The sequence below is a fragment of the Psittacula echo genome, assembly GCF_963264785.1.
Source record: "Psittacula echo genome assembly, chromosome: 1".
Classification (NCBI taxonomy): Eukaryota; Metazoa; Chordata; class Aves; order Psittaciformes; family Psittacidae; genus Psittacula; species Psittacula echo.
This window is the reverse complement of record NC_137735.1, coordinates 134,295,246-134,322,511: the sequence shown is the minus strand read 5'-3', so window position 1 is coordinate 134,322,511 and position 27,266 is coordinate 134,295,246. Positions and strand designations below refer to the sequence as shown.

General features: G+C 41.6%; 1 protein-coding gene across 2 annotated transcripts in view; it reads right to left on the bottom strand.

Moving 5' to 3' along the window:
* Positions 1–26,847, bottom strand: part of MAGI2 (membrane associated guanylate kinase, WW and PDZ domain containing 2) — a gene marked incomplete at both ends in the record, with an annotated part of 757,046 nt that extends 730,199 nt beyond the window's left edge. For both annotated transcript variants that reach the window (XM_080629386.1, XM_080629387.1), the window contains one exon: positions 26,547–26,847. In XM_080629386.1, the coding sequence (XP_080485512.1) occupies positions 26,547–26,847 (301 nt within the window). The remainder of the gene's footprint in view (positions 1–26,546) is intronic.
* Positions 26,848–27,266: the final 419 nt, after the last annotated feature.

The following is a 27,266-nucleotide window of genomic DNA, read 5'->3' as shown; positions in this document are numbered from 1 at the left end:
TATCTGACCAACCTTCTTCCCACCTCTCCCTGCAGCACACCTCTCCATCCACATACCCTCTTTGCCTTCTGCAAATTGCCACTATTCTTCATATCTCCCTCCCCCCGTCTCCCTCCCTCTGTTCATTTGACCATCACTCTCATCTGACCACATTTTCTCGTCATCTCTACAGTCCAACCTCAATGCCCCTTCTGCCCATTATTACTCCCCCATGCACGGCAGACCCACCTACTTGTTCTCTGAACTCCTATTCTCCCTCATGTCCTCTTCTGTATTAGTTGATCTTGACGTGCTTGGCCACGGGAAGGTAATCTAGACAGTAATCTAGAAATGGCTGACCACCAAACTGGCCAGCCAGAAGGCATATCTATGTGAGCTATCAGATCAGATCACACACTGTCTCCCAGGATAGCTAAACAACCTGCCATATGCTTGCATAGCTGCCCTAGATGCTTGGACACGAGGTAACTGATTTATCTTAGGTAAAGGGGCAGCTCAAAACATTCTACAATATCCAGCTAAGGCCAAGACTGACCTGCTGAAGCTGAAGTCCAAGACATGATCCGCCTAATGTAAGAATTAAGTATGGATTTCCTAAGCTGTGTGACAGCTGTATTGCCTTTACCTGGATAAGTAACTATGGCGAGACCTTTGGGCAAGAAGACGGACTTTGCCTTTTTCTTTATATGGCAAACCAACAACTTCACTACCCTCTCAAACTGTGACAGCAAACTGTGATTAGGAGCCCTATGTAAGCTTGTTGACTCATAATTATTTAATCTCCTAGCACCATTTTGTCTTCCTTTACTACCACACTTGAGGAATTTTCCAATGCCTAAGGGTGGCTTAAGTCACCACTAATGACTAGGTTACTAGTAAAGGGCATCACCTAGTAATGACATAATTCACTTTTCCTGAGGTTTTGGATGGAAACAGATGCCTGTTAATATGGGATTATTTTTTGCACTGCAAAGGAATGTTAGCTATTTGACCTCTGCCTTTTTTTCCCACTGCAACTGTCAGAGTGGCTACTTCTACATGTCATCTACAACAGACTTTAACTGTGCATGATACACACGCACATACTGGAGCATGCAAATAAGGAGACAAGGTCTAGTTTCACAATTCACAGCTCCATTCACACAGATTCATTGCCTAATTGAGCATAAATCCTATCATTCTCTGTGTCTTAGAATAACAAGCTACTTAGTATAACTAAGTGGTGGGTAAGAAACAGTGATCCGGTGTGAAGATGATTGCTGCATGGGTAACAATGTGGATATTCAAACAGTATTCAGAATCGTTTTACCATAACATCCTGGCTTCAAAAGATCATTAGTGGAATACTAGGCTTGACTTTGGTGCTTGCATTTTAAGCAGATGTGATAAATTAGAGAGTTCAAAAGCTGCTACAGAAATAACTGGAGATCTGGAAAACGAACATTACTGACTAAAGCTCAGGTGTGTAGTTTGCACAGAGAAGGTTAAGAGGAATTTAGTCTTCCTCTCCAGATGGAAGTATGAAGGTATTTTTGATACTAGACAGTTCTTTCATTTTCATTCAAATGCCTCGCATAGTTTAACAAGTGGAAGCTGAAGCTAGAAACATAAACTAGAAATAAATAAGGGGGTTTAAGAATTTTAATAATTAACTGTGGAACACTTCACTTATCATGAATTTCTTGAGGACCTTATATCTAGATGGTGCATATTTCTAAAAGATAAGCTCGAGCTTAAACACCAAACAAACATGCAAAACTCCTAAAACTTATGGCCTTTATGAGAAAAACCCACCTATTAAAATTACATGTGGAGTATGATGTGGAGCCAACTGTGTGATAGTAATAGTACTGCCTAGGCTAAAAGAACTGTGAATCCAAGATAAGACATGCACAAGGTGTTATCCAAGAAAGGCCAGACACAGCTGAACTTACACCCATAAACCCACATGTTCAGAATCAATGCATCTATGACTTCAGGCATGATACTGCACAACCACCTAATGCATTACTGAGTAAAAGTAATCTTCACACAAAAATGACTATTGTTACACTACAGCCTGTACAGTCCCAGGGAAAAAAGAACACAAAAGAGATGAGAGAGTCATTTAAATGTAGATCTAAAATCATGTAATTGGGCAGAAAATTAAAAGCTGTTTCTGTTATAGGTGGACCATACATTTTCTGTACATTTATTTAAGAGATGGGGGGCAGGAAGAATCACCCACTTCAGCAGCTTCTTCACCCAGCCTCAAGCAACCATGTTGATACCTTCCAAGCCAATCAAGAGTAGCTGGCTAGAACTGAACAAGCAGCTTTATAGTCAGCTGCCTTAAGAGCATGGGAAGTCACTTGCAAAGATTGCTCCCTGCCTGTTACTGTTACTTTGCAGCACTAGGCTCCCACCAAATTGGTAACTGCAGCAGAGTCATCCAGGAAGCTCTGATGGTGGGAATATTTGTTCCAATCTGCTGCCTGACATAATGCCATACTCCATTCCACACGGTATGCAGAAGGTCATGATTATCTCCCTTTCCGTGACTAGGCGTTCCCATAAAACATACCACCACCACCACAGTGAGGGCTTGTACTTCAGTAACAGGGCTCAGGATGTCTGACTGCATCTGCCTGTCACTTGTGAGGAGAGAGGGTTTCTCCTAGAGACAAAGTCTTGCAGAAGCTGGAAGAGGATCACAAACACAAACCAGTATGACCAATGACTTCACCACATGCTGAACCAAAGGCAAAACCAAGTCCTTTGTTTTAGCTTTCCCACAATAATCTCTTAGCATGACTTAGAAAACCCCACAAAAATACCAGCAGGTTATGAAAGTACAGAGCAAGCAGCTGAGTATGGCCACCCTTTCCTGTATTTATGGGAGACACATTCAGATAATAACTCAAACCTTCACCTCCTTCTCCTCCAAGTACAAAGGATTCTCTTTTGAGCCATCCTACTCTAACACTAACTTAGAGCAACATGCATATAGCTTAAAAAAAAACCCCAACAAAACCAACAACAAAAGTCTTACAAAAATACTTGCACTGCAGGCATGATTCTTCCCTGGGGAGAGGATGAAAGAGGAACATGTGACAGATGTTTGTCATGTCATTCTATATAGTATTCTAATGCACTCAAACAACAGTGATAAGACTTGTACAAAAACCTAAACAGACCAGACTGAAACAAAGTGTTACAAAAATAACACCTGAATAAGAACAAAAGGAATTCAATATGGAAAGCCCAAGAAAGTATTTTTAGGAAGCTTTGTTGATTTCTTTTATGTCAGTTTTAAAAAAAGAATAAAGTCTCTTTTAAGGACTCCTTCAAATCCCAAATTTGTCTCCATTATCTGCTGACTCAGAGACTTCACAAGACTCTCTGGCTGGGGAACTGCAGGGGTTGCTTCCGACATAATACAGTATTGATGTACCACTGAAGGATGTAACACCATGAAACAGAGCATCCTCTTAGCCTGCAGGGTTTCTAGCTATTCTGTTATGCTTCATATTTCTTCCCTGCAGCCGAAACCTCATTTTCCCTTATGTAAAACTCCTCTCTATACTAGTTTTATAAATAAGCAGATAAAAAGAACAAATAAATTATCCTCTGGGAAAGCGGCTGAGCAGTGAAATGTCAGAGTGTAATGGATACCTGATCATATAGGCATAAATTTCAACTATGAAGTGTAAACAGAAGCACGACACTCTAATAATTCATTCACTCGTATAAATATGTATGAAGGCAACTTAAAAAATCATTCACCCCGTTTGGGCAGTATGTATTTCAGCATGCGAATTACTGCACAGTCACTGCACAAGCTCCTATGGGGAAGACGGCACAGATGCTTTGATTTTTCAGGCTGCTGCCATTCACTAGAAGACAATGAAAGCATCATTCTTCAATCCAAACTGGTTATTGGTATTCCATTCCAGACCTGAGATGCTGAAAATCATTCTTCAAACATACGCTGTTAAGCAGTCTAAGCGAAGAAAACTCCTGCATAGCTTTTTTTGTTTGTGTTCAGGTATTTGGATTCTGCAACAGCTAGATTAGGAGGCATCTCTGAACACTGCTGGATACTGTTACCACTAATGATAAAGAAAACAAATTTAAAATGCAGTTTACCTGCAGTTGCTAGAAAAAGAAACAACTCTCTGCCACCATAAACTTTTCTTCCTCACAGAGGCTCAATATCCATGAAAGCCCACTCTCTTTAGCAGCCTGTGCTTTCTGATCTCAGCATAAGAACTATATTCCACAACCTGTTCCCAAGTTTAAGAATGTACTTCCAACAGTTTCTTCGCTTCTGCAAACATTAACAGAAGTTTTACAATTTAAGTAAAACTCTTAAATACGGCATTAAAAAGATGTCCCTTCTTAAGGTGGTGGGACATAGCACAGTGAAGAACAGGACAGAAAAAGCACGCAGCCAACTAAAGAACTGAGATAGATTCATGATGTGCCCAACGTGTGTGGAGGCAGAGAAACCGGCAAGTCCAAAACAAGCAAATCCTTGTGCACTGGTCCTGTTTTTGGGAGGTGTTTGGAGGGAGGAAGGCACGTAGACGGCCACATTTCTGGGGACAATGAACTCCTGAACTTCACAGCTACTACAAACTCTATTACAACAATTCTGCAGAACACAAAACAGGCACTCTCCCTTTAGCAAGAGATTCCCAGATAGGGAAACAAAAATAACCACCAAAAAAACCCCTCATCAGTCATCATTAGGGGGTAGTGCTGTTCCAACCAACTCAACAAAAAGCTGAAAGCCAGCTGGGTAACAACTTTTTCCCCTCTTCTCCATCCACACATCCTCAGCGAACAAGTTGAAGAAAGGAGAGGACACCTGCACAAACCACCAAAGAGATCCCCTCTGCTTTTCAAAGAGGAGCCTCACTACACTTTTCTTTAATCGATTTAGGAATTAGAACTGGCTGATCCACATTCTTACATTTAATCATGAACATATTTAGGTTAGAATAAAATAAAGGCTTCCCATTCATAATCCCATAATAACACACACTGAGGAATACCCAGAAGAGTCTGCAAGTGTATAAAGATGCAGATGGCAACTGGAGTTTCTGTAAGTGCCTAAACCACCTGAAAATCCCACTAGCTGCTTTTACACCTTTCAGCACCAAACTTTAAATATAGGGCTGACAGTCCTTGCTCAAGTAATCAAGGTTTGCAAGACCATACACTGATTTTGGAACACTTCCTTAAGCTCTGAAGGGATTATCTGTTCCCGTTACTACCCAAAGTGATTAAGTCACATGGTTCTGAGCACATCACAAATAAGAGACCAAATCTGCTTTTCTTCTGTAGAAAACCTTTTCACAACATGTGAATCAATGCAACACGTAAATGAGGTATTATCCTCAGCGTCAGGCAGGAGTATAGAGAAAAGGAGATTAATTTTTTCTTTTACCACCCAGTAAAAAAATACCAAAACCAAAACGTAAACTCAGTCTCTGATTCTGTGTTCTCATTACTGAAACTCACTTGAACTACACGTTCTAAAAAATTCCCTTTAAAATTGATTTACATGTTTTAAAATCAAGTAGTTTTAAGATTGTCAGAGGTAGAGAATTCTTCTGGGCAACAACTCTGCAGATGAAGCTTGAATTTCTTGCAAAATTCTACCATGGAGTTATAAACATAGACAATAAATTGGACTTTGGCAAGACTTCAGCAAGACTTCCCTATTTTATACTTAGGTATTAAAATCTAGCTATTTATTTATTACAGTTAACAGGGTAATTTAACTTTTTTCCCCCACTGCTTTTACATTGTTTAAGTCAACACTAATGCATATAATTACAACCTCCAATACTGGTTCTTGGTTTATATGTGAACGACATGAATATTTGATGGATTAAGATATTTATGGCTGTGTAGAAAGATGGAATCAAAAATTGCTTTAAGCCAGAGTTCAACTTTTCATGCTCCAGAAGAATGAAAAACAAATCCTTCTCCCACAACTCCTCATACTGGACATTATGATAAATAATAAAACTGAAATATAAAGCAGAAATATGGAGTGCCTGAAAGTTAATGTTCCAGTGCCTAATAGTTTGCTATGCATCAAAGCTGAACATTTTGGTCCTTTTTACTCAATATAGCGAATTCATCCTAACTTAGGAGGAATAAATAAATATTTAAAAAAAAAAAAAAAAGAGAAAAACGGAAATACCTATTTTCAGTAAACTCAGATATTGCCCTTGTAAATGGAGTAGTAAGAGCCACTGGTACCTTAAAATACAAAGTTGACCATATTGCGTTTTCAGTTTTGGGCATGAATCCAGAACAATTCCACAGCAGATTTAATCAGGGTTTATGATGTCTTAACTGACAGCAGATTTTGTCCCTAAACTGCGAATCTACAAACAGAAATGATCTATTTCAGCCTGATTACATCTTATATCTTTTCAGGCAGGTAAACTCTTTTCCTTTAAAAGAATTTTTCTTTCAAGTCTTTCCAAATAACCCAACCATAGTTTTGTAAAATCACTTTGAGGCAAAAGACAAGACAATACCCTGTCTTACCTGACATCTGAGAACAATAAACAACCTCAGTCCTGGAATCTAGAATACCTATTGAACAAATCCCAAACAGTTTCTAAGTGTATAAAAGAATCGATATCTTCAAGAAAAAAAATGCTGAAATTCAATCTCTTTTATATAAAACAGAAAGAGCAAAGGAGTAACTTAGATTTTTTTTCTTTTAAAAAACACGTTCATTTGGAACCAACTTTGTCGTGAAGTGGGGCCTTATATTTTCTTGCTATACCCTGTATGCGCCTAGTGCTCCAAACTTTTACTGAAATCCTACATTTGGATTTGGGCAATTAAAATCCAGCAAACACAGATCAGGAGTTAAATCTAGATACCTTCAGTACTGACTTCGAGACTAGTAATTTTATAATTCCCTTCACTTACAGTGCTGCCCTTACAACAAACAGAAGACTGCCCATAAGTTTGAATTGCAAAAGCTCAGAAAAGCGAAGAAATACAATACAGAAAGTAGGCTCCTTATACAAAGAAATAAAATAGACAAATTACAGAATTATAAAAATATAGAAGAGTAACAATGCAACACAGAGATGTACTTGTGGCCAGGTATCTTCCAAAGTGTTCACATACCCTCAGGAGAAAAATCTAGTGCAAAGATAGTAATCACAAACAACATTAACTTCTACTACTACAGTTCTGTTGGAAAGGAAGGAATTAAATTCTCTGTAACTGCCCCAGAGGCCAAACATTTGGCCACAGGTATTACAGAAATGCTTAAATAAAACCTTTACACAGATGACACCCTGGTGAAAGCAGAAGGATAATGCACACAGTGAGACCCCTCCTTACCTCTCCCAGCCAGAAAACAGGAGCTATTCTTCTGGAAAAGTAATAATAGCACAAAAGACACTTCCCAGCTAACAGAAAAGCCCATATTTGCCATGTAGATAAAAACAGAAGGAAGACTCAGTCAAAAACATTAGGCATCCTTGCCCATGGCAGGGGAGTTGGAACCAGATGATCTTAAGGTCCTTTCCAACGTTAACTATTCTATGATTCTACGATTCTATGAAACATCCCTGACTTGATTATTGTCTCAAAACTGATACAGGAAACATATGTAGAGAAAATGAACAAAGACAAATACATCCCTGAACTAAAAAAACCCCACAAACAAACAAATAAATGTATCTCTTATTTACCCAAGATCTGATTCAGCTTTCAGAGTTTAGCTTGTAAGGATCAGGTCAATACTGAGTAATTATCAATTATATGACTCTAAATCATATTAGTATGCTACCCCTACTGCTATTGCACGCAAATATACCACAATTATTGTGTTATCCTCAGAACATCCTTCTGAGGAACAGACCTATTATTAGTTTAATACTCTTTATGATTTTATTAGCATTGCGGAACTAAGGCAGAGGGGCTGAGAAATTTATTTAAGGTTTTCAGAGGACCAGACAGAGCCCAGATCTCCTGACTGCTTGCCTAATCTACTTACATATTTCAAAAGCTACATCACCACACATTTCAAACACCTCATTGAAAATACAATCATAGAATCATAGAATAGTTAGGGTTGGAAAGGACCTTAACATCATCTAGTTCCAACCCCCCTGCCGTGGGCAGGGACACCTCACACTAAACCATGCCACCCAAGGCCTCATCCAACCTGGCCTTGAACACCGCCAAGGATGGAGCATTCACAACCTCCCTGGGCAACCCATTCCAGTGCCTCACCACCCTCACTGTAAAGAATTTCTTCCTTATATCCAATCTAAACTTCCCCTGTTTAAGTTTGAACCCGTTACCCCTTGTCCTGTCACTACAGTCCCTAATGAAGAGTCCATCCCCAGCATCCTTGTAGGCCCCCTTCAGATACTGGGAGGCTGCTATGACGTCTCCACGCAGCCTTCTCTTCTCCAGGCTGAACAGCCCCAACTTTCTCACCCTATCTTCATACGGGAGGTGCTCCAGTCCCTTGATCATCCTCGTGGCCCTCCTCTGGACTTGTTCCAACAGTTCCATGTCCTTTTTATGTTGAGGACACCAGAACTGCACACAATACTCCAAGTGAGGTCTCATGAGAGCAGAGTAGAGAGGCAGGATCACTGAAAATACTGAAACAACTAGTAGATTGGTCACTTCAAAGCAGGTAACAAACACAATACTGACATTATCATATCTTGGCATTCTATCAAATGAGATCTATCATAAACCACTGTTCTTTATTCATGAATATCATATACAGACCCCTTTACGTATACAGATGCATATAAGAAACTACAAAGGTAAGCTTCCAAAAAGTGATGTGCTGGTCTGTCTTAGCATGGTAAGAAGGGATTATGCAGCCCATCTCCAACCCTTCCTCTGCCCACCCACATGCCAGCACCCAAGCCCCCAGATGGCACTACTCTCCCTTCTGTTTGTTCTTTTTTTTCACTTAGGGTTTTGCTGGGAGTTTGGTTTGGTTTGGGTTCTTTTGGGGGGTGTTTATATATTTACTCCTTGAGACAGTATTAGTCTAAGCTCTTCAGGAGCTACATCCATTCAATGCCATGGATAGCAACCACATAGGACTTCATATATCAAAGTATTCTGGTATTTGAGCTATAGAAAAAGCACTCATTTAAAACATGGAGTAGAAGTGTGAAAAGAGCTAAGAGCTCCAGTATCTTTGAAACACAGTGAGTATGCAAATCACAGGACCAAAGACTGTGATACAGATCAATGTTTATCCGATCGATGCTGAACATACTCTAATGTACCAGTAAGGACAAACACATGGGATCAGGGAGTTGTTCTGGATCCACTTTGACATAGTACAGAAAAACTGAACCTTTTCCTCTAATAAAATGAAAAAAGCATGTCCTGCATCAGGAAACAGTCCCAAAAAGAGGCTGTTTTACATACATAACATAGAATCATAGAATGGTTTGGGTTGGAAAAGACCTTTCAGACCATCTAGTTCCAACCTCCCTGCCATGGGCAGGGACAACTTCCACTAGACCAGTTTGCTCAAAGCCCCATCCAGCCTGGCCTTGAGCACTGCCAGGGATGGGGCAGCCACAACTTCTCTGGGTAACTGTGACACTGTCTCACCACCCTCATAGTGAAGAATTTTCTCCTATGTCTAATCTAAATCTCCCCTCTGTCATCTTAAAGCCATTCCCCCTTGTCCTGTCACTACATGGCTGTGTCAAAAGTCCCTCTCCAGATTTCTTGTAGGCCCCCTCTTAGGTACTGGAAGCTGCCCTGAGGTCTCCCCTGAGCCTTCTCTTTTCCAGGCTGAAAAAGCCCAACTCTCTCAGCCTGTCTTCATAGGAGAGGTGCTCCAGCCCACAGAGCATCTTCATGAGCCTCCTCTGCATTCATTCCCACAGGTCCATATCCTTGCTTAACAATATTTGGATAAAAAGGCAAGTTTTTACTTGGAAATCCCTGGTTTTGTTGATTTAAATCAAGTTCTTATTGTTACTTTTAACTTAAGCACTTATGCATTAAAAACACACTTTCCCCAAAAGTTTTTGTTACCAGATTCATAAAAATACTGAGGAACATAAAATATTTTTTAGACCAAGTGCATCTATTTCCTCTGCTGAGCTGAATTATTTTGTATGATGGACAACAAACAGTGAAACTCCTCAGCTCTTATATTAGATGCTATCCTTTTTAAAGAACAACTTAAGAGTCCTATGCCAGGATACATAATCTGAAAAGATGGCAATTCTCATGCAGTAGCACCAGCACTGCAGATTGACAAATCTTTTGTAGCCTGTTCTGCAACAGGATGGAATTACTTAGCACTGTCTTCCACTCCTACCTCTTCTTTCCCCTCTTTCCTCACTTTTCTTTGCTGCCCAGATTATTCTTTGGATTTATAATTCACAATTACAGAAATACTTCACAAACCTTCCTGGAAAACAAGACAAACCAAAATTTCCTACTTTCATAAACAGTTTTAAGACAAAAACAAGTTACAGGCATTGCTTGAGGATGGCTTTAGTAAGCAAAAGTCGATTATAAATCTTTAAAACACAGCTCTAACACATGGTAATGCAAGATCTACAAACAGTCATTTGGCAATTCTCCTACAAGAGATAAGCAAAATATTCAACACTACTGTGAACTTGGTAATACTGACATGAAATTGCCCCGAGTAGTTGATACTGGCACATGAAAATAAAGCAAAGCTCAGCAAGACACATGAAATTCATGCATTTCCAATGTAGTTCCAACCAGCATAGCATAAATCAGCATGGGCATGTAATTCTTGGCTGTCTTGTTCGACATAAGTGAAGCAGAAATTATGTGTTGTTGCAGGTGTTTTGCAAGCAAACATGACGCCCCGCTGATGGTTAACAGACGGACTCTTTTCAAAGGAAAATGAGCTAAAGGAAGATCTCCTAGCTGACTAATATAAACACCCAGGTGGAAGCAGTTATGACCATCCCTGCACTGGAGCAGTCAGCAGCATTGTGTTAAGATGGCACTGGAAATGGGCTGCTCCAAGGGGAACTAGGGGCAGGCTCCAGCAGGCTCCTGAAGCATCTCTGGGGATGACAGCCACTTCCAGCTGGGCTGGTTGCCGGGCTGCTCAGTACGGGCAACTCCATTTGGCTCTGACAATGTGTATCTCAGCCTGAAACCTACACAACACCTGCAGTTTATGCTCACTGAGAAATCTGTTGTTTCTAGCCCCTCAAAGCCAAATTCAAAAGTTATATGACCTATAATATTGTCAATAAAATTGATTATTTAATTTTGCAACTGCAGGGGTTTGTTTCTTATGCAGAGCTGAGGACGCGCAAAATACCTTTTGGACTTAAAGATGGTGCCTTTCTGCTACAGGTCTCTTTGACTTCTGAAGATATGTTTTACCTAAAATTCAAAGCATTCCGAGCAGTCAAACAGCCCCTCCAGTGGGCACATTAGAGCAGCAAGGGGAAAAAAGGACTGGAAAAGAATCTGGTATTTGCAAAGTCATCTAGACTTTGCAATAAAATTTAAGCATTCGATTTAGAAAATGATCACTGCAAATTCAACAGATATGCTCTTCATAACAGTAAAATTTTGATAAATCAATCCAAAATACAGAGGGATCCTTGACTTGCCAACCTGGATGAATTGTCTTGGTTGGGTTTTTTTTCCCTTCTCTGTTCTACTGCCCCTCTGAAAAACTCCTGTGTAACTGGTCCACTGCAGGTCCATCCCTTCTAACTGCAGGCTGTTTTCAGGAGGCAGCAGCATGAAAAAACTGAAGAAGGCTATGGAGACACTGGCAAGGCTGTTCCTGGACTTGATCAGAAACTGCCTCTCAGCAGTGACACACGCTGCTGATTTCAGAAAACACACATGAATAAACATGTGCATAAACTTTTGACTCAAAGCAATGCCACAGTAGTTCTGTCATCCATCAGATCTTAGGAGATAAACACGATGTGATGTTGGCTCTTGCTAGAAAGGCTTCCAAACCTAAAAGCTGCAACTAATTGGTGATTAAGCAGATAGCACTCTTCTTGCTGTGCATACCCAGTGTCCAAGCAATGCAGCAGGGATCACTTGCTCCCAAGTTAGACAGATGTAACTAGGCTTGGAAAGACTGGTCAGAAAACAAAGATGCTGCTTGGAAAATAAAAATATAAATTGAAGGGTTTGCATCTGCTTTCATTTTGTGCTTTTCAAAATTAAAAATAGGAGAAAGAAGGAAATATGTCAAATATTAGTTGAGGAACTCCTAACCATGTGTACTCCTGCAGCAAGGGTCACTGGAGATTACTCTACAGGCTTGCTCCATGGTCACTGAGTCAGATTAGGAGCCCATTCAGGTTACCCGCCTGCAAGTGTGTCTTTAGAGAGGGCTCTATGAGGCCCTATATAACATTCCCAGAGGGAAGGCTCACGTCCCTTAACACCAAAATAGCTATCCACTACTCACTCAAGTGTTTGGGGATATGGCTGGACTTACTCTGTGCAGCTTCAGCTACCCCATCTTTCTAATGACACTGTGAGGCACACACACACAAGAAAAAACAATATTCTTCAGCACAGGATGACCCCAACACCCCTCAAATGCAGGTATTTTCATCTCCTGCTACAGGATATGCTACAGCATATCTGAAAAGCCTGATTACTCGCTGAATTCAGGACAGCGAAAAGCTGGTGATGGTCCTGGAAGGGGAACAATGCCAGTGCTGTTCTGTCACATATAGCTTGGACTTTTCCTTTACAGGAGTACGGACTGTTAACTCTAGTGCCTGAGCCAAAGTCCAGCTCATCTCACGTACTCCCTCTTGACAGAGGGTGCACAGAACATTATACATTTTCTGCACTGAACTGGTGTGTGTTACTGCCACGCACTGCAAACCAGCTGCCCTTTTTCAGGCCAGAGACATCAGCTTTTCAATCTTTCCTTTGTCCTTAGCCCTATGAATCACTATGCCTGTAAAAAGCTTTGGTGCATTAATTATGCAACGCAAGACAACAGTGTGCTCATGATCAACTTCAGGACCAAAGTCCTATCACGCTATATAACAAAGAGTGCTGTACAGTGAACAGTACTACATGGTTGTCAAAAGGAAACATGAGCTTTTTCATCAGTTCAGGTGTCCACGATGTGCTGCACTGGCTTTTGCCAGTTTTATTTGAAGAACCTAGAACTACCATGGTACATCAAAGCAGATTACAAAAAGGATTGAAGCACCTCAGCTGGATGTCATCCTTAATGTTACACTACTCCTTTCTCCTGAGAAAGTACTCCTTTCCCTTGGAGGGTGGATTCAGCACAACCTAGGTATTGTTCCTTGTACAAGGCAAAATCCTACTCTGTTCTCTCATTGATCATCTCTTTCACTGCGCATAGGCCCCAGGCACTGAAAGAGGAGGACATGGAGTCCTTCTAGAGGATCCTCCCAGTGACACGTACTCCAGCAGCTCAGGCAAGATGTTTCTCACACCAGGTAAGTGCTAGGGAGTCCCCACAACCTTTCCTTCATGCCAGCCTTGCCAAGGGGAGTGGTAGGGAAGGTATTCCAGTGAGAAATGAGAAACTAGTGCCAAAGAGGAGGTGAAAGCACAGAGAGACCAACAGCTCACCATAGAGGGACAAAAGCACAGAGCCACAAAGTAGAACCTTTGATGTAACTGGAACAGAAATGGCCTTAACAGAGCCCTGCCTAGTATTACCAGATGTCCTAGTAACATCAGGACAGTCCACTTCCCCACGAGTCCTCAGGAATTTGGAGGGATGTTATCTCACAATCCTAAAACCTTACCCTAACTTCTTGCAGGCTGGGCTAAATCTAGGATTCTGCCATTAACCCCACTCAGTTTGGGTCAAAAGACGGCAACATCAAGGCTCTGAAAGAAGCCACCATCCAGCAAAGCCGATCTGAAGCTCCTATCATTGTGAAAAGTGAGAGGTTCCCACTGGGGCTTTAATCGGTATTTTGTACGTGTCACTTGGCAAACCAAGCTTTACCTGTGGTAGCACTTTTCAGAACTTCTCGTATTTCCAAAACAAATTAGGTGATTATTCAAAACAAAAAGAAAAGGGGGAAAAAATAAACACCCCAAAAAAACCCTCAAATAAATTATTTAGAATTTGCCACTCGTCATGCAGCAGCTTTAACACGCATGAAGAATTTTAATCCATGTCTCATACACTGTGCTTGATGGACCTACACGCCCAATTAGCAGAAACCCATAAATATCTCGTTAAAACATATAAATGGATATTACTTTGGTTTCCTACACTTCACCACTTCCAGGATATTTCTGAAATGCATTTTACTTTAGGAGACAACACTCCATCACATTCTGTCCTCTGTAAAGACCCTTGCACACTTGTGCTTCGTTATTGACAAAGCTTCTGCATTACACAGGATTTCTCATGGAATTTAAAATAAACACCTACAAAAATATTCTACTCAGACAATCAACAGAAACCCTCATTGAAGAGGAGAAGGTTGAGGTTTTCTTGTTGTGTGCCTTTAGTTGGATGCATTACTTCTTGCATAGACTTTCAAAATCCACTGCAGGATTCTTTACTCTGTTATTGATTGACCTGAGATTTTTGGCAAGTCATTTCACCACTGTGCAGTTCTGTCTCTTCCTACCTATCCGCTCTGCCTAATTAGCCTTTACAAAGCCTTTGGGGCAGCAACTCTCACTGCCAGCTTGTAGTATCTGTGTTTCCATGGGATGTGATTTCAGTTGTCGTGATAGACTAAGAGTAACATCCATTTTTCAAAATTTTAGGTTTTTAAAGAATAAAAAGCAACTGCATTGAAGCAATATAGTGCCGGTTCTATTGGTAAACCATACCTATTTAGACAGATCCTTTCTTTCTAAAAAGCCAGACAGGCTTTACATAACAAAACAAACAAAACTAAAACAAAAACATACAAAGACAACACACATGATGAAAATACAATCAGTAAGATTGTGAAACTCAGTGATTTCCCAAGAGTTTTTAAGAACAACATCTCACAGCCTAGATCAGAAGACCAAAGATGTGAGGAAGTTTTGCACAGTCCCAGCTTCCCTCCCACACTGAAATTCAAGGAGGCTGGTGAGGGCACCAAACGTAGCTCCCTGTTGGGGGAGTCTGAATAAGTTCTTTTTGTATAGGATTTTTAGAATCTGGAAGCTATTCAGATCATTTAATAACATGAGTAATATTAGTGTCTAGAGAGATACATGTGAAGACTTCTGTTTTAAAGTCCTAGCTGTAAACCTCTTTCCCAGCAGCATCCTCCTCACTAGCTGGCCAGCTACAGAGGGATGAATTCTGCAGCTCACTGCAACCAGTTTCTACAGCAATTGGTGAGAAAGTCACTACTGACTAGAAATCCACTTAATATTGACCTGAAATAACACTATTGGATCCCAACTGGATCTGCTACCTCTCCTAACAGAAACTGATACTGCTCTGGTCATGTGCAGGAGGTGCTTTCCCAAGTATGGGAGAAAAAAAAAAATCTTTGGTTTCTTCAAATTTTACATTCAGAAACACTTCATTTTATTACCCTTAAAACACACACACAGACATGAGTCCCCGTCAAGGCAAAGCAGCTGTTATACTTCTGCAAATCAGATTAACCGCACACAACCCCTCTAAAGTATTTCACACATATTTAAAGGAGACATTTTTAAATTTTATGGGTTCATCTGTTCTGAAGAATATTTCAGAGCATTAGTACCACAGGCATGACAAAAAAACTCAACATAAATATGAATCCAGAAGACCTTTTAATTAATATTTCAATTACTGACTTTTTAATTAAGAAAAGCCAACATCTTGATTTTCTTTATTTTCCCCACAAAACCACCAGTGCTGTGATGCAATTCTTTTCCTGAAATCTTTTAATGCTATTTTTACTGGAAAATTACCAAATAGAGTGAGTGTTGAAAAAGCTCTTTTTACTGGCTTATCAGAAATTCCAGTAATTCTTCTAGAAGTTTACAGAGGGAAAACGTTCTTCCACAAGTAAATGGAGCAGATAAAAAGAAAAGCTAAATTCATCATGAAATTTATTCTCTGTATACAGTTGTCCTGGATTCTCCTCCCCATCCCACTCAGGGAGTGGAGAGAAAGGGGGGGTGAGCGAGGGGCTACATGGCACTTAGTTGCCTACTGGGTTTAAACCACAACCATAGCTAAGGGGTTTTGAACAGGCTTCACTAGCAGTAGCTGAAATGGAAAGACCGTGAGAAAAGAGACCTCTGCTACCAGTAATAGAAGCTCCATGTTAGTCATAACTAATTATTTTCTCTTAAATCATACTGCTCAACTTTTACCCACCTCACAGCTTCTATCACCAAGACTGAAATATTGTCAATTTGAGTTACAGATCCTATGTTAAAATTAAACAGAATATTTCCAATAACTATTACCAACAAAGTCATTATGGCTAACTCTGAGTTTAGGGTGAATACTTCCTTACATTGCCATAGAAACGAAGACTCCCAAGTTGATACTGTTATGCTACTTGCTACAACAAAAAGGCAGCCCCTCTCACCGAAAGGTTTCAGACTTCATGCATCACACAACAGACTGATGTAACAAACTCACACGGGCAGCAAAATCAGAAATACAAGCAAAAACAATCATTGTCAATATAATGAACAGGAGTCACAACCCACCTCCTGGTACCGTCAACGGCAGAGTAGGCATCAAAGTTCATCTGAGCTTCAAGGACAGTTTCATGAAAGAACAGTGTAGCAGCTGTGCAGGAAATCTGGGGGTTAATTATACTTTACCTAAGCAAAGCACACAATAGTTTAAACAGACAAAGTGTTCACCTTCTGCCTCAATCCTCTACAAGAGTTTAGCAGCTGCTGCTCCCACTCTGCAAGGACTGCACTTCAGTGATGAGAGCACCTAGGTGCTCTATTAGGTTATTAACTCTGCCACACTTCGAAATATAAAATGCTGTTCTTATAAAAATACAAGACAAAGAATTTACATATAATGAGATTAATCCTTGTTTATACTAATGTACCATTTTGGAAGCATAAGAGAAGCTTATGTGACATTTATTAACACAGATTTAGTACAAAGAAGGATTTAGGTGAGAAATAACAGAAACTACCACAGCCATTTAATTTCATAAAGAACCAGCCATGTGAGCGTAACACATCAGAAACTCTTCAGTACTACTCATACAACGTACAAATAGCACCATTCCTCAGTTTTAAACCTGAGTTTAAAATCAAGCAAACAAAAAATGTGTGTGTTATAAGAATTTACATGTGAAGCGGATGTCCTGGAATTAGACTGATGACCCACTTTTGTTTCCTTTCAGCTTCTGTAGCACAATTTAGGTGTGGCTTTATGAAATGCTTATATTTCATCCAAAATACACAGATTAATGAAGGACTGCCATGAAGGAAACAAAGCTGGAAGATTAAAAAAAAAAAGAAAGAAACAAAACCACATAAAATGTGCAATTTAACAAATCATATTCTACATTTCATTTTGACAAATGCAAGGACAATGTGACATATGCAAATACCAAGATTAAATAAGTCAGTAATAAAGGACAACTTGTACCTGTTTGTAGGACTTCCACTCCGGAATACTAATGTTACATTAACACAGCTACACAATTTACTTTCTAATATACAGTGCAGAAAATTCTGCTCATTATCTTTCTACTATTATTTTCCAGTTGTTTTGCTATTCATAGCAAATCTATGAGAACTGCTTGTAACTCTAAAACCTATTTCTAGTTGTTTTCTTTCTGCATACTGAGGACACAATATTTCATCTGAGTTTTTAAAAACAAACAAACTCACTATGACTCTGCAGATAGTGAATGATCTCAATTTTGTCCTCAGCATCTGACCTAACAGACCTCCAAAGGATAACCCAATGTGATAATCTGGGATTCTGTGAACAATTTAGTATTTCTGGATAATTCAATGAAATAAGTGCCATCACTGCCTATAGAGACTACCATATGTTGTCAAGGCTGTGTCACGCACCTCCCAGACCAGGGACAATGGGAGATTGTTATACCATGCTTGCTCCCATCAGAACAGGAATGATCTGGAATCATGGAACGCCAAAATTCTGGGTCAAAACAAGTTTCTGCATGATTTCTGAAGTAAATTCAAGCATAGAGGGTAGAAATATCTTACTGGCACAATAAACTAGTTGGTGCTAATGCCAGACATTGGTGGCAGGTAGGGCTGTATGGCCTGTAAGAAAGAAAAGGTATATGGTGGAAGCTCCTTGAAGTACATTGATTTGAACTAAGGATGACTCAGGACAGAAAAATGTGATACAGACATGTAAGGAGACATTATTTCACCTCACGTATTCTGTTCTGTTAGTGCACATAGCCACTCTGTTTTGTCTACAAACCATGAAATACACGCATGCTTGGTTTTTTCTTTTGTTTTCACATAGCCCTGAACACCTGAACTGTAATCCTTCCTTCCCAAGATCAGAGACCTGAAAAGAAAGGTGCAGAAATTACTTAGTGCTTGTGGACCAGCACTACTTCTGAAGACAAATGACACCACAACCATCTGGATACCAGAGGAGGATGAAGAGTGGTGGCAAATGGAGTTCAATCCAGTGTGGCGGGTTACAAGTGGTGTTCGCCAGGGTTTAGTATTGGGCCCAGCTCTATTCATAATCTTTATCAATGATCTGGATGAGGGCGTCGAGTGCACCCTCAGTAAGTTTGCAGACATCACGAAGTTGGGCGGGAGTGCTGATCTGCTTGAGGGCAGGAAGCTCTGCAGAGGGATCTCGACAGGCTGGATCAATGGGCTGTGGACAATGGTATGAGGTTCAACAACTCTCAGCGCTGGGTCCTGCACTTGGGCCACAACAACCCCAGGCAACGCTACAGACTTGAGGAAGAGTGGCTGGAAAGCTGCCTGGTGGAAAAGGACCTGGGGGTGCTGACTGACGGCTGCTGAACACGAGCCACCGTGTGCCCAGACAGCCAAGAAGGCCAAGAGCATCCTGGCCTGTATCAGCAATAGTGTGGCAGCAGGGCCATCCTCCTGTACTGGGCACTGGTGAAGCTGTACCTCAAATCCTGTGCTAAGTTCTGGGGCTTTTGCTACATGAGAGACACTGAAGTTCCGGAGCAGGCCCAGAGAAGCGGAATGAAGCTGGCGCAGGGCCTGGAGCACAAGTGTGATGGGAAACGGCTGAGGGACCTGGGGTGGTTTAGCCTGGAGAACAGAAAGCTCAGGGGGAACCTTCTTGCTCTCTACAACTGCCTGACAGGAGGCTGTAGCAAGGTGAGTGTCAGCCCCTTCTTCCAAGTAACAAGTGACAGCACAAGCAGAAATGGCCTCCAGCTGCACCACAGGAGGTCTAGATTGGATTTCTTCACCATAAGGATCATCAAACACTGGAAGAGGCTGCCCACAGAAGCGGCAGAGTCACCATCCCTGGAGGTATTTAAGAGACACTGATGTGGCACTTAACACATGGTTTAGCGGTGGACTTGGCAGTTAACAGTTGGACTTAATGATCTTAAAGGTTGTTTCAAACCTAAACTATTCTGTGATCCTACGATTTCAACGTATTTTGAGGAACCAAAATGCACATTCCCTGTGTTGTTTTTACCCAGGCTAGAGAACCTCCCCAGGGCTGTACAGTCTCTCTTGAACATGACAGAACATCTGATTTCTAAAACCAGCAATATTTTAGTTTAATAATCTCTGAGGCTTTTTCTTGGGGCTTTCTCTCCCACATTTTATTTTCTCAATTTTGATCCTTGTCTTACTTCCCTTCTTCTTGAGTTCATGCATTGTGGAAATAATCAAAGGCATCCAGAAGAAATGTCTGAAGTGGATAAGCAGAGTAAAACAGCATTATTTACATACTACTCACCATAACCTATGTAGAAACCTGCTGTGTTGAAAACAACATACCTTTTGATTAAGCTGTATGGATCCTAGAAATCTACATGTGCTGACTGGGAGTTCAGAAATAATGCATTTGTGGTTCACTGACACATTAAAAAAGGTAAATACCATGGCAAGTATGCACAAACGTCGGCCTTCTGTCAACTCTCCTTCTAGTGAAGAATCCGAATTATGAATAAGAGGTTTGAATAAACAATGAAACTTTTTTAGGCAAATATTAAAATAACATTCAAACCGTAAAAACTGTTTCAGAGATTTTCAGTTGTTAAATCCCTTCACACTCTTACTTTTCTCTTGCTTCTGCCATTCCATTTTCCATTGTGGTAGCTTCGGCCTACAGTGATAAAGCTACACAAACAGCCAGCAACACTATTACACCTTCTTACTGGATAGATTTCCATGAGGTTGAAAGAAAGCCAATTCATAAAATCAGGTGTTCTGAAGAGAAACTGTTGGGATCACAGCCCCTGTAACTTTAGAACATTCAGCTAGGGCCATCACTGCAATGACATTCAGCAACAAAAGCCAAAGATAGACACTTTTCCACCAAAATCAATACCTTCAAACTCTGCACTACAGACTGCACCTGCCTGGGTAGGCAGCTAGTCAGTCTTATCTTAAAGCTTGCGATCATTTTGTTTCCGACTGCATGATACTGTGCCATACTGCACACTGCTTGCCCACAAGATTGAATGAGTTCATTGTCACTATTATATAAATATGCATCAAAACGTGTATGAAAAACATTATAGATTAGTACTGTAGCCCATACATATCATTATGTATTATATTCTTATGTAGCAGTACTACACAGTCTTACACATTCTCAACCTACGAAGTCCCACAAATAGCTTTCTAAAAAAAAAATACAGATATGCATGTAACATAGAACCACAGAATGGCTTGGGTTGGAAAGGGTCTTAACATCATCTAGTTCCAACCTCCCTGCCATGGGCAGGGACACCTCACACTAAACCATGTCACCCAAGGCTCTGTCCAACCTGGCCTTGGAACACCACCAAGGATGGAGCATTCACAACCTCCCTGGGCAACCCATTCCAGTGCCTCACCACCCTCACAGTAAAGAATTTCTTCCTTACATCTAACCTAAACTTCCCCTGTTTAAGTTTGAACCCATTACCCCTTGTCCCCAGTGAAGAGTCCAAATATACTCATGTATTTATAAACACATAGTATACATATGGAAGAAGAAAAAAATTACTTCCAGAATGTTAATGCAGCCAAATGATAGCATTATGTTCTTCGACACTTGCCTTGATGCTCTGCAGCAAAAAATGTTTCCCCTTTCCTTTTTTTTTTTTTAATGTTTATACTGCTAAGAGGAAGAAGAACAAGAAACATCTGCTTCTGCAAGTACTGCAGCACTTTCCTCTCCACCCCCCTTTCTAAATCATCACAGTTATGTCCACCTCTTCACATAAATCCCTTCTGAAGAAGCACTTTCTCCATGCGTACTTCTTCATGTATACCACTTCTTTTACACAAAAAATGTAGATAAATAATTTATCAACTCTTTCATGTCATGAAAGGCGCTCCTCATCTATAAGGAGTAAGGAGAAGATCACAAACACTGAAAGCAAGAGCTCAGAATCTGTATGTTTCATGAAATACTGAATTAATGCAGGTGAAGTTATAGGATGCATAAAATAAGTCAGATGCAATTTTACCCCCTTCATACAAATACTTTCCTTTGATGTCAACAGTATCAACAGATGGACAAGTGTTAGTGCGAGATGAACTTTACCATATGTGACTCAACAGAACTAAGCACAGCACTCTCAATTATTTCATTTCTTCAAGGAAATGGTGCACTAACAAAGTCATGGCTTCATCCTTTAATGGCACTCTGAAGGATATAATTCTACTGCCAATGAACCCACAGAGCTCCTGACATGAAACATCGCAATCTCTCTGGAGGAGCTGAAGAATAAATCACAGGCTATATGAGTCAGAAGTCAGCTTCGATGGTCTTTAAATTAAGATGGACAAGCATAAGAATGACATGAAGTAATAGTAAAAAAAGAACTCTGAATTCAATTTCTAAAGTAAGTAAAATCCTAAGGAGCACAAATTAGGTCTGAAGTACAGGTTATTTTCAAAGCCTATGTTTGCATTAGATACCAGCAGTGCAACCATGCACATTTTCATAGTTCTTTGGGTTTGGTTTTTGGAAGACCCTTGTGGTTTTGTTTTTTTTTTTTTATTTAGGAAAATCATGCAGCTTTCTATTGTAAAATATTGCTCTTTCTATTAGCAAAGAAAATATTACCCAATATTTAATTCTTGGAAGATACTAGATATTGATACCCAGGAAGAAAAAACACCAAAAGACAATTGGTATGCACAGAGTATTTTAATGAACATAGAAAAGAATTACTGATGAACTTAAAAAACCAAAGAATTTCTTAAAAACATAATTATACACAAACCCACTATAAGGCTACTGAATCTCTGAGCCACAGATCACTGGGTGCTGTGATAGTACTGTCCCGTCTTTTCACTCTTCGCTGGGAAACCACTGTCATCTCTACAAGGACTAGGATGTGGAAGATGCAGGCCTCCAGTCTGTCTAGACTTGCCCACTCTTGTATCCATCCTAATGAGGGTCCAAGTCTTCTCCTGACTGGGAAAGCACTTGCAAATATGCCCAAGTCCACCTACAGTTAGCTAAACATTTTTGTGTACACTTACTGTTAAGTCAATCATTAGACTGAGAAAGTAAAACTGGTTTTAAGTTCCTCCTTACACTACAAGTACTACATGCCTTTTTGCATAAGCAGCAATAGCATTGTGGGTTGAAGCTTAAAGTCTGATCATTTAGAGTTAGATCAAACATTAGAAAGTGAAAAACATCAATATTATTTGTATTTCATATGGTCCAACCACAAAATAACTCTAAAAGTAAATGGAAATGCTCAGTTAGACCACCTGGTTAACTTAGTATGTATGTGTCAGGCAGCAGCTTCAGGACAAAATCTGCTGCAGTGCTCCTGAGTTCCAAAATCCATGTTTTCAGGTTGTTCCTTGGAATTCTGATGAAGGCATCTGTGGAAGTTTATAATTCTACGCAAGAATAAAGACCCTAGTTTATGCAGTACAACTGAGTAGGCTGTTCTTGAAATCCTTCAAACTAAAACCAAAGCTGCATTGGAATCTTGTGCACATCATGGACCTGTGTTGCCTACTGACGGAATCCCTAGAGAAAGATATTGTGGGTCTGAGATGGCAGTGACAAACAGAGAGTGGAACTGGAGAAAACATTGCTCCTCACATGACTCTTCCCCGTGTGACTACTAATCCAAATTAGGATGCCTTTCCTTAACACATTGCTACGTTTACAACTACGCATCTGTGCATCTGTGGGAAGGAGATAGTACTTAATCTGAACTGCTCTGCATGTAAAAACAATCACATTTGAAATTCAGAAGTATTTCTTTCAGAAACAGTAAGGCTCTTCTCTTCACCAGAGAGAGCAGAAGGTCAGAATACGTAACATTTGCAAATATGCCCAACTACTTTGCTTTCAGTTCTCCCACTGAAAGGGTATATATTCAAAAAAGCATTTGACTTTACAGAGGAAATCCTGCCTTTTTTATTTGATGTCAAGGACAGCTTTGCCATTGACTTCATCTGGGCCAAGATTTCACCCCATGTGTTTTAAGAGAATCTCTGTGATTCTGCCAACAGTAGCACAATAAGTGCCTCACGAAAAAAAAAATGCTAACAAGAAAACCCAAACAGGAAATAGCCTCCAAGGAATACTTCTCTGCAAACTCTTACAATTAAGATTAAAAAATAACAACAATAATGGTTCTTACAATCTTTTCTCCCCATGCAAAACCAGGCAACAATTTCCTGCATTAAACCCTTATTTATTGGGTGTCACACTTAGGAGAGTTCTATGTCAGATCATATTGTGGAACTGCTAATTATCTCATGATGTTTATTCCTCCTGATGATATACAGCAACTCCCACATTGTGATTGTTTTTTTCCTAAGTATTTTTAGCTCAGGACGTTCAGCTCATATAAACCAGCAATATTCCATTGGACTTTCTTAAAAGAAGTATTTCCCTTGTAATGTGGCAAAAGATGAAGTGTTTTATTATTTCAAAAATGGGGGCCTTTATTCTAACACAATGTAATGAAAAATCATGAAATCACCTTTATTTTCCATACTTCAAAACAGCTAACTCCTGCAAACTGAATTAGCCATTCCCTGACTTCATCTACAAGTGAATTTTCACTACTGAAATATCAAAACTTTCAAACAAGAGAAATACTCACAGTCTCTTAAGCATCACATCATAAATAGTAGTGTCCTACCTCCACATTTCTCTGACTTCATTCCTAGGCAGCGCTGAAAAAGGAGCTACCATCACATGGTGCATTCAAGGTCATGCTATTCTAATTGACAAAGATATCATTGATAAATTACCCAGAAACAACGATAATAGAGTCATTAACCTTGTTCCAGCACATGAAAGGTGTTTCATAATTAAAAGGAGAAGGAAAGTTACAAAAACATATACAGGTTTTACTGCCCAGGTTTTCTTCTCCTACACACTACTGCAAAGTACTGTTAGGGAATAGTAATATCTTAGGGAATAGTAATATGTTAACACAGACGCCTGCTGTCTGTGCTTTGCAACCAAGGGGTGCGGAGATTAGACTGAATTACACTGGAGGAGGAGTCAGGTAGTAAAATACACAAACCAGTGACCTTTCAAAAAATAGGAAGTTGGATCCAGAAGGCCTCTCCCTTTGGCGAAGTGAAGGATGCTGGAGCACAAGAAAGATCATCCCAGCCAGGAAGTCTCTCTCAGTCTAAGAATCTCTGCCGAACTGTCACTTCCAAACACACAGTCATTTGGCCAGTGCTTTGACAACTTGCATTAAAAGTGTAATGGACTGCATACTGAAGTGAAACTCATAGATAGATAGATAGATAGATAGATTAGATAGATACTAGGTGGAATTTAGAATTCATCCTCTATGTCTCATTCAAGAAACTTGCAGCTATCCACAGACTGAAAGCCTGACTAATGTCCCTAATTCGCTGTATGACAGATATCTTTATTAAGGGTATACACATTAATGAATAACTGCTGAGTGCTTTGACTTAAGAGAAATATTAAAACAACAGTGAAGAGGTGGGACAGAGACTGTTTCATGCAGTAAATGACTGTGTACCCTTATCTTCTTGACACTTCCACTGCTGCTTCTTTTGGAATCCTATCACAGTAAGACCACTCATGCTAAAATTATTACTAAAAAGAAACTACAGAGCAGGTTTCCTGGAGTTCAGGTGCCCAGAGATGACACTATACTGAAAGACAGAATCCATTGTACTCCTTTCTGATCTTGAACTACTGTGTCTCCCTGCATTGCCTGACTACAACAATACGACCTACAACATATTGCACAACTTGCCCTAAAGGACAAACAGAAAAATCCCAGATCATGTCTGTATTTAGAGGTTTGACCTTATGCATATAACTGAATATATCATAAAGTACATTCTGAAGGCCTGAAAGTCAAGATTCTTTCTACTGATTCTGTTGCGTTTGGATAAACCGTTAATAGGCATACCCTTCAAGCATTCAGACTTGTCACAAATTGCACTTGGCACAATAACCACGGAACGTCAAGGGGAACTCTCCTGTATGTCCTCTGAGCAGAGGCTGCAGGCTACAGTTTACCAAGCACAGGCGCCTCTGATGCACAGCATCTAACAGCTTCCCACCACAGAAACCCCCAACTTTTCCGAGGCTGAGCTCAGCGCCGGGCTGAATCGTGTACTTTAGTGATTCCAGCCGCTGCACCATCCACCTCCAAGGAGCACCTACAAACTCGTTTCGCAGCGCAGTTAACAGCTCCTGCGCTTTAAACGCTACTGGGGTAGCAGAAACCTCCTTACAAGCGTTCAGCTGCAAACAGCCCAACTCAGCATAGCTTAAACAGGCCAGAAACACACATGTGAACAGCATCTGTGGCGTCTCTTCTTTATTGACTTTCCTGGAAACACATTAACCTATTACAGCACTTCTAAAACAAACAGGAGAAGCAGAGGAGAGGCAAAAGTAGACCGCTCCCTCCCGAAAGTTTCTTTTCGCTTCTCCCTCCCACTTTTGCTGCTCTCCACGTACTCCCGGATTAGAGATCGCTTTCACCGGGTATCAAATGAATGACTTCCCCGCTCATGACACTCGAGAGATGCTGCAGCCGCCTTGGGTCCCCGCGGGGTGCGGGCGCGCAGCGCACACCCCCAAGCCCAGACGGCCAGCGCGAAGCAGAGGGGAAGCCCCGCTCCGCCGCCGTCTCCGGCCGCCGCACCGGCCCCGGCAGCAGCATCAGCCGGTGCGGGGGGTGCGGCCCCTCCCGCCGCATGGCGAAGCGCTGTCACTGACGCACATTTAATTCGCCGGGCTGCGGGCACGGCGCGGCGCCGCTCGCATCCTCCCCCCGCCGGCGGGCAGGGGGAAAGTCAAACTGCAGCAACAAAGTTGGTCCCCCCCCCCCGTTATCCCCAGACCTGCCCCGGCCGCTCCGGGGACTGTGGGGCAGCGGAGGTGGGGGGGGAGCCCGTGCCCGCCTTACCTTGCTTGACGCACTTGAGCCGGATGGGGTCTTTGCAGTGCTTGATCACGGCCAGCACATCCCTGATGGTGAGCCCGGCCACGGGGGTCTCGTTCACCTCCAGCAGCAGCTCCTCCGGCACTAACTTGCTGCCGCCCTCATAGGCCACCTTGCCGGGCTTCACCTCCCCCAGGTAGGGGAACTGCCCGTTCTCGGCGCCCCCCTTCAGCTCGAAGCCCAGCTGCCCCTCTGGGTTCCTCACGATCACAATCTCGTGGACTCGGCTCGTCCAGTGGCTTTTCTTCTTCAAGCCCTTGGACATTGCCGTGGGGATGCTCTGCCCGACTCCCTCCCGGTATATTCCGTGCTCCTTCCCTCCCTCCCTCTCGTCCCCCCCCTCCCCGGGGCAGCCGGGCTCCTCCGGGGCAGGCTCGGAGCGGGCGGGGAGCGGCCAGCCGACGGGAGGGAGGGCGCGGCGGCCCCGCGGGGCTGCGGAGCTGGGTCGGGGAGTGCCTCTCTGCCCTCTCCGGCCCGCTTTAGCTGATATCCATGGCAGCCGCGGCGGCCGGGACCCTGCGGAGCGTGGATGTACTAGTTGTAGAAAAACTGGCAGCGGGGAGGGAGGAGGGAGGGAGGGGACGGCCGCGGCGGGGGAAGAAGGAGGGGGAGAGGAGGAGGGGTGTCGGTGTCGGTGCCGGAGCGAGGCGGGCGCTGCCTCGCCGCTCCCGCCTCGCCTGACCC